Below are 8,432 nucleotides of genomic sequence, written 5' to 3'. Positions count from 1 at the left end.
TGCATAGCACTGCAGCATCTGCAGATTCCTGGACCACACTTTGCATAGCACTGACGAAGACCAAAGGCTTGCATCTCTAGTGAGAGAAAGTCAGGTCCATCAGGTCCATGGGATGGGGTTGGGGATCTATGTATGGACCAACTGCTAGGATTCTCCTAGATCACACTGTAAAGACTCCCAGTCCTCTGTTCAAATAATAATTGCTCTTCTCTTCCTCATCCCATCTATAAGACTTGAAATCAAGCAAACCTTGTTGGTTTCCACTTCTATATAGGCTTTATTGTGTTTTAAAAATTCCCTGGAGAATATTTTGAGTGTTGTAAAAGAATTGTATTTTTAATATGGAAAGGCAAATGGTGGATGAGAGACAGTAAAAGAAAATGAATTATATGTCATAAAATAGTATGAAAAAATGGTAGATGTTGAATAAATATTTGTCAACATCATAACTGCAAAAACACAAAATGATGAAAAGGCAACAGAGACAGGCAGAGACAGAGGGTCTTGGTGCCACAAAAATGATTTTATTTTGAACCAGAAAGCAACAGCAATCAAGACAATAGTCAGGGCCGAGGGCTTGGCAGTGTGACTTAAGTACCGGGGATTGAATTTGTCCAGGTGCAAGGAGTGACATAAAGAGAATCAATTTTTCATGTCTAAGCCAAGCTTATACAGGTGATGATACTTATCAGTGATTCCCATTTACACAGGCTTGGATTGCTTTTCAGATATCAGATTTTTGTAACTATTTTATAAATATTTTTAAAGGTGAAGGAGCCACCGCAGTGTAGGTGAATTGGTACCCCTCCCCTTTTCTTTTTGGGTGTGTCAAGCATATAGTCAATGGCAGGAAAAGTGAAAGGTTTTTATGAGAGTTTTGCATTAACAGAAAACCACCGATCAAGTTTCTACACTGCAGCACTGTTGATATTTGAGCAAGACAACTCTTTGTGGTCGGAGGCTGCACTTGCACTGTAGGATGTTTAACGGCGTCCATGACCTCTACGCACTAGATGCTGGTAGCTTCCCTTCCCCGGCGGCGACAACCAAAAGTTGCCATTGCATTGCCAAATGTCTCCTGGGGGGCAAAATCGAGCCCTGGTTGAGAAGCGCTGTTTTCAAAAACATCCTCCTGCCCCCATCATTGTCTTTGTGTGCTTTTTACCATTTTATTAAGGTAGACCAGATGGTCAACTTCCCAACACCAAATGCACATGTATGCCAGCATATATGAGTGACTCTTTGCAAGTATCTGCATGTTCCTGGAGCTGAGATGGAATTCCACGGTCACTGGAGGACGTTAGTTCAGTTCCTCATCAAGTTTAAGGTCAATATATCAGTACCGTAATAAAAAAGCCTGTCTGTATTCAAGCTGTTTCTTTTCCTCCAGCAGAAACCATCATCAATATTTGCAGTCAATTTTTGAAGTCACTTTCTTTTAAAGCTGGAAAGAATCTTCACCCAGGCCCACCCTCATCTTAGTCCACTATTTAGAGTCCTACTTGAATGATATCTCCAGCAACTTTCAACTTTGGATCCAGATTTCTTTATTTGTATCCACCAGGAAAAGAGGTACCACATTTCTGAGTTCTTTCATGAGCACTCGCTACATAATTTGCAAGGCCCAGTGCAAAGTGAAAATGCAGGCCCCTTGTTCAAAAATTATTAAGAATTTCAAGACAGCAACAGCAGAGCATTAAAATCAAGCTTAGGGCCCTTCTGAACTCCTGGGCTCTGGGCATACCCATGACACCAGACCTGGCAGTCTTGGTTGGTGCTGCATTGATTTTGTTGTATTAATTTAATTGGCACTGCCATCTCTTTTGCCCCTGTATCGCAGTGTTTCCTGTGGTGAGGACCTCAAATAATAAAATACTGTGACCTCAATCAGTTTAAAGAGAATGCAAAATTACACTGCAGCAAATTTTTACAGCATACATATTTTAGACTTTCAAAAAAAAATCACATGGGAATCTTTTCTACATCATTATAGTAATTAAACATGGTGGCCTTTCACCATATACATATTTTCCTGTAAATACGACAACTTGGAACTAGTAACTGCTACTATCCACAATGCTTTTAAGTTAGCCAAGAGTGAGACTTCCACAACAAAATTATGACATAATCTCTCATGTCCTTATAAAAATAGCCAAAACATACCCTAAATGGCTTATTGTGAAAATTTGAGTAGTAACTTCTTAATATTGAAAAACATTATTTTCATGGAAATATTGTCCTTCTACTAAGTGTTTTATGTTAACATCATAAGGCAAACTGTAGCATTTATTGGTACCTGGAGACCATGATTTTAAAAACTCAGAAGCTGAGTTTTAGACCCTTTTATTTAGAACCTGTTAGTGTACAAAGTGCATTAAAATATCCATTATCCAGTTACCCAAAATGTATGTAAAAATTACTGAGACAACCCTTTCAGTTTATTCAGAGAAGGCAAACACACATTGCTTTTATATTGTAATAAAAAGAAAAACCCATAAGGTTTCCAGAGAAAGATTTTTTTTTTTTTCCATTGAGGTGTCCATCTTTTAGATGTGAAATTGTCTTAGGTATCTATCAAAATATTCATCTGGGTATAAATAATACAGTAAATATATAGAATCTATCTGTTAAGAAAAAGGAGAGTGTCTGCTAGGGAAGAGGATAGAAGGACCCAGGAAGCTGGCTTGGCCTCCCTTGAAACCCAGATTTGCAATCACATGAGCTTTGGCCACGTGATGCTGAAACGAGTTCATTGACTTATTTCAGGGAGGCAGTTGGTTGATTTGGTTAAAAACAAAATAACTAAAAACAATGTCTAAATCCACTAGTCTGTTCAGTCAAAATGGCTGACCCAGTATCCCAGGTAAATATTTTAGCAATTGAAACCATTTATAGAGGTCACACCCTTCATCAAAGTAGAACCAATGCCAGAGTTCTGGTCCAAGACCTGCTCAAGAAAGCCTTAATTCATGGACCACTCCAACGCATCAGATTGGCATGCAAAGAATCCCAGCTAACATTTTATAAGCAGGTTCCTGAATAACGAGTTTGAATTTTTTTTTTTTTTTTTTTGGTCTTACAACTCTATTGTAAACTATACTAGACTATAGAGGGACTTCTACATATTTCAAGATGTGTTTAATTAAGGTCTGTTTATAATAACTTTTGAGGCATGTATCTAGTAAATAGTACTTTATGCAATGTCCCTTGTCATTACCAACTCATAAATATTAAGTGTTTTTCAGTGACTTATGTTTGGATGTGGTAGTGGTGATCAGGGCCATGTGCTGATGTCCTGGAGAGCAAAATCAATCCAAAGTGGTGCTGCTATTTGTGACAGAACATGTTTATTTACTCAGCCCCAGAGACAAAAGGAAAATTGATATGGAGGAGGTGGAAATAGGATAACTATTAAACGTAGTGAAGAGATTTCACAGGTCTAAAGAAACTATTAAAGGGAAGGATAAAGTAGATTTTATACCATAAAACAGAATCCTAACTCTGAAAAAGACAAATCAGCTTGAAGTTTTGAATAATCAATAGGATTCAAAATGACTATTTTCAATTGCAATCTCATTCTTAATGTTCTTCCAGAACCCTTAACCCTGAGAGAAGCAGGGCAAAATGCGGCCAAAGGATTCAGAACCTTCTTTCCAACATTATCTCATCAGCTATCAGAGGGTAAAGATTTAGCCACGGCAAGGTCCAAGGTCCAAAATCAATTCTTTTCATTCTCTGTCTTGCTCTCCATTTTAGTTGATCTGATACAAGTTTTTGACACCACAATTAAAACACTTCATATTAAACCAGAGTAAGAAAGCCTGTTTACTCCCCTACTAGGTTCAGACACTTCCTGTTATGCACCATTGAGGTGAGAAGACTTATCATGGGATCATTATGAGATGTTAGGTGAGAAGGTGAATAAACATACAAAATTACAAAAGTTTTTTTTGTTTTTTTGCAAGCCCATAGATTGTGATGAAATAAAGGTTGTAGATAGCTGATAAACTTATGGGCCTCTTAATGTGCAAAACCAAGTAATTCCTAAAAGTTGTAATCCCGATTATGTTTCTCTTATAAATAATCTATAGATTTTCCTCTAAATACAAAAAAAATTAAAGAAATTATTAAAGCCCATACTTAATACAAGACACAGTAAAAGGAGAGGAATCTCCTGTTTTGAGCCCTGTCTGAGCCGATTTCTGGACACTTTTGGTGAGATTTCATTACACTCATGAAGCCTGTGCTTTCTCAGTCCCCTAAATAGTGGCCTGAACCTTTTTGTTCCCCAGAAAGCTGCTCCATGTGGCCAGACGCTCACGGCAGCTGCTCTGTGCAGTCCAAATGGTCTGGGATAGGAAGCCCAGTGATAATCGTCAGACACTTGTTCCACACGGTGAAGGTGGGGCACACAGGCTGCGCAAATGCGACGTCGAAGGTGTAGAGGTGAATGGAGTTCAAAGCATCATAAAAGGCGATAGAGCCGTTATCATAGTCCAGCAGGATGCCCACGCGCCGGAGGTGGGGAGCAGGCTCAATGGGGATTTCCTTGCTATTGTGTCTCACCACCCAGTTATTGTTGCAGCGGCAGAGCGCCCAGGAAGCAGAGTTCTTCCCAATCCATTCATGCTTCGGGGCTGATTTATAAGCAAGACCAATAGCATACCTGCAGAAACAAAACAGCAACAACAAAAACAATGAGCCATGTTGCACATGCACATTAAATCCGTTCTATGGTCCTCAGGGGTTATAAAAACATGATCATTTGTTGTCCCTGTTCATTTTCTTTAAGTGAAAGCTTGGCAAGAACCACAACATCTGTGTTCCTCATCTCCTTCCCTCACGAACATCTAGTGGGTGGAAAGAAGCATCGTATTTACCCACATTTCTGTTTTCAGCTCAAACACTACAGAGAATTTGAACTTTGTATTTTGCTGCTTTTTTTCACTTTTATAAAAATCTACACAATGAATTCGCTAGACCAGTGCTGACCAAAAGAACTTTCTTCAATGATTGAAATGTCCTGCTCTCCTCGATATGGTAACCACAAGCCACATATGGCTACTGGGCACTTTAGCTGCGGCTGGTGAGACTGAGGAACTGAACTTTAAATTTATTTAATTTTCATTAAGTTAAATGATTTAAATAGCTGCATGTGGCTCATAGCTACCATACTGGACAGCACAACCCTAGACTTCTCCTTTTGACCTTCTTATAATTTTTAATTTAACACTATGTCTGTCATTTTCTGATTCTGAAAGCATTTTGCCAAGGGCAAGCACAGAAGATGATTTCCATTTGTGGGGATAAGTCCTTTGTCATTACTCAGCCCCAGTTTTCTCATGTATACCACAGGGACAATGATAGTCTCCATCTTGCAGTGTTATTTTAAGGAGTAAAGGAGACAATACGTGTTAAGTCCTAGGCACAGGACCTGGCATGCAATATTCAGTAACTGCTATTTTATTATTATTGCCTGATGGCACATATTAACAATAAGTACCAGAATCAGAATTTGAACTTAGGATGACTCAAAACCCACAAACACGAACTACATTCTACAATGCCATCCGTAACCAGAAATTGTGCAGTCCATCACTGCCGAGAGCCTTTCTGATTATATTTCCTACTACACTGACAAAAAATTCTGAACGTGTTTGAGCAGACGATCTTCTGGTTATTCTAAATGTTCTCTCGCTGCTCAAAAGTAAAATCCAAAGAATGCTTTCTACAATGTTCTAAGCTTCTTAGTCTCTTTTTACCCCTCTGAAGCATGCCTCTGTAATATTCATAGTATTTCAGTTATTAAGATAAATAAAACCCATCACTCTTAATAAACAGTAAATGACTCACAGGTGCACTTTTAATATGTTATAGCAGAAACCAGTCTAACTGGATATTAACACATGGTACCTTACCCAATGCAGAGAGAAAAATTTCATGGATCTTTAATAAAATGACATTCTTTAAAAAAATCACACTGGACTTAAAATACAATCACTTTAAGAGTGGTGTGTTTAAAAAGAAAATTAATACAACATGCCATCATTAAATCCAAAAGGAGGATGGAATTGATAAGCTGCCAAGCCCAGTGTGCAGGCCTGTCTGTCATCAGTGTTGCATCCTCTCTTCCCTCCCATCCATCCTCTCCTGCTTATGAGGAGAATCCAAGTTGCATTTCCCAGAATCTCCTTTCCTGTAGGAGTCTGAGTCAGGCTCTGCTATTGTGATGCCTTTGCACAAGATCCAGAAGTGCTTAGAGGAGGGGAAACACTCTTTCCTGATGGCAGACAGTAGATGTGCAGTTGGTGGAAGCTTCTAGATGAGCACCTGAGTACACCTGCCTTGTGCTGTGGGCAATTTTGCAGTAGCTACAGCTCATCATGACTCCACGAACTAGAGCAGCAGACTCCCTGACTTCATGCCCCAGCCCTTCCAGGGTCCCGTAAGCTTCTGGCTCCCTTCCTCTGGGGAGTGCATCAAGGGTCTCAAATGTCATCTGTTTATTTGATACACTGATATGGTTTGGCTGTGTCCCCACCCAAATCTCATCTTGAATTCCCACATGTTGTGGGAGGGACTCGGTGGGAGGAAACTGAATCATGGGGGCAGGTCCTTTCAGTGTTCTCGTGATAGTGAATAAGTCTCACGAGATCTGATGGTTTTAAAAAGGGGGAGTTTCCCTGCACAAGTTCTCTTTTTGCCTGCTGCCATCCATGTAAGACGTGGCTTGTTTCTCCTTGCCTTCTGCCATGATTGCAGGCTTTCCCAGCCACATGGAACTGTTAAGTCCATTATAAACCTCTTTTGTAAATTGCCCCGTCTTAGTTATATCTTTATCAGCAGCATGAAAATGGACTAATACATACACTTTGGAAAGATTTTCATTTTGCAATTGTCAGTATCTCTCATTCCCTAAAATGTTCTGTATACCCCAGTAAATACCATTTTCATCTTTCAGACAATTTGAAACCTGCATTTGCATCACAAAATCACCACATCTGTATTGTTTCCTTCTTATTGTGGCACAGCATTTTTGTTTTTTATTACTTTGATGTTTATTTCCCATTTGAACCTTAACTGAACCCTATGAAATAGCTGTGGCAGGTATGGCTGACTACATGTAGCAAATAGAAACAGAAGATTAAAATTGGGAGCAAAATCCAGAGTTGTATGCTGCCCCCACCCCTTCTGGTCTAATAATCTTTGCATGAACCCGTTATTACTCGTTTAGTTAACACCATTTCATAAAACACCAAGTGCACATTAGCATTAGAGAGTAAGAAAATAACTAAGTGTATAGTCCATTAAGCAAAGGAAAATACCATTATAGTATCATTAATCTGTGAAACGAGGTACATATTTCCATTGAGCTTGAAAGGTGTAGGCAGAATGTAATGTTCCATTAAGTTACGCAGTGAGACATGGAGAATTCAAAGTATAAAAATTATGACTCTCAGGGCAATGTTAACATGCCCCATTGCACAGATCATAATGTACACATTAATTTCAAGTCAGGACTATATTTGACAAGCAAATATATGTCATTAGTTGTTGCAAATCAAGATGTCACAGGCATTTAATTGTAGGGGGCACCCCTTCCTTGCTAATACCCCCCAGGAAATGTAAAGTGACTTTCTACGTGAAGATTTTTCTGAAATTGACACAGTCAGGTTTGTAAAGATTAATTGTGTAGCAATTAATTTTAGAATTTCTTTTCCCCCTTATGAGTGAGTTTTGACATCTGGAGGGTGTTTTCAAGGTAATGCTGATCTGTGTTTATATAACTGAAGTGGTCTGATGGAATTTTGCAAACTATTCATCAATGGCAATGAGATCATAATGATCAGGTTTCATTTATCATAAATAATTATTAATAGAGTAATAATCATTTAGACCCTGGATTCTATCCCAGATTAATACAGCATATTAATTAGCTAGGAACATTGGCTTTTTTGTACCTGCATTCATTGTGTTTTCCTTTGTGCTTTAATTTTGTCCCATCGCAGCTAAAAATGGCAAATGCCAATCTAGCCCAGAGCCTAGTGGGATGAAGGATTTGTCCACCATTCTCTGGCAGGATATTGGAACAGAAAAATCTTCTAGGCAAAGAGAATTATGAGGATAACAACAAAGGAAAACCTACTCGCTCAGCCAATATAGTATGTACCATTATTGGGAGAGATGGGAAGCTTACAATTCACTTCTTAGATTTTTGGCTAATTTCTACCTACAATATAAGGGATTTAGACATCTCACATTATTTGCATAGGTGTGAATTGAACTTTTTTTTTTAATTTTTGATTTTTATTATACTTTAAGTTCTAGGGTACATGTGCATAACGTGCAGGTTTCTTACATATGTATACTTGTGCCATGTTGGTGTGCTGCACCCATCAACTCGTCAGCACCCATCAATTCATCATTTATAT

The 8,432-nt window shown here is 38.7% G+C and overlaps 1 protein-coding gene across 6 annotated transcripts in view; it reads right to left on the bottom strand.

Annotated features, from left to right (window-relative positions):
• Positions 1–502: 502 nt before the first annotated feature.
• Positions 503–8,432, bottom strand: part of MID1 (midline 1) — a 385,559-nt gene continuing 377,629 nt past the window's right edge. For all 6 annotated transcript variants that reach the window (XM_011950898.1, XM_011950894.1, XM_011950895.1 and 3 more), the window contains one exon: positions 503–4,666. In XM_011950898.1, the coding sequence (XP_011806288.1) occupies positions 4,318–4,666 (349 nt within the window). In that variant the 3' untranslated portion in view covers positions 503–4,317. The remainder of the gene's footprint in view (positions 4,667–8,432) is intronic.

This window comes from Colobus angolensis, unplaced genomic scaffold (genome assembly GCF_000951035.1).
Source record: "Colobus angolensis palliatus isolate OR3802 unplaced genomic scaffold, Cang.pa_1.0 Scaffold310, whole genome shotgun sequence".
NCBI classification, from domain to species: Eukaryota; Metazoa; Chordata; class Mammalia; order Primates; family Cercopithecidae; genus Colobus; species Colobus angolensis.
Note: the sequence above shows the minus strand (reverse complement) of the source record. Positions and strands in the feature narration are given on the sequence as shown.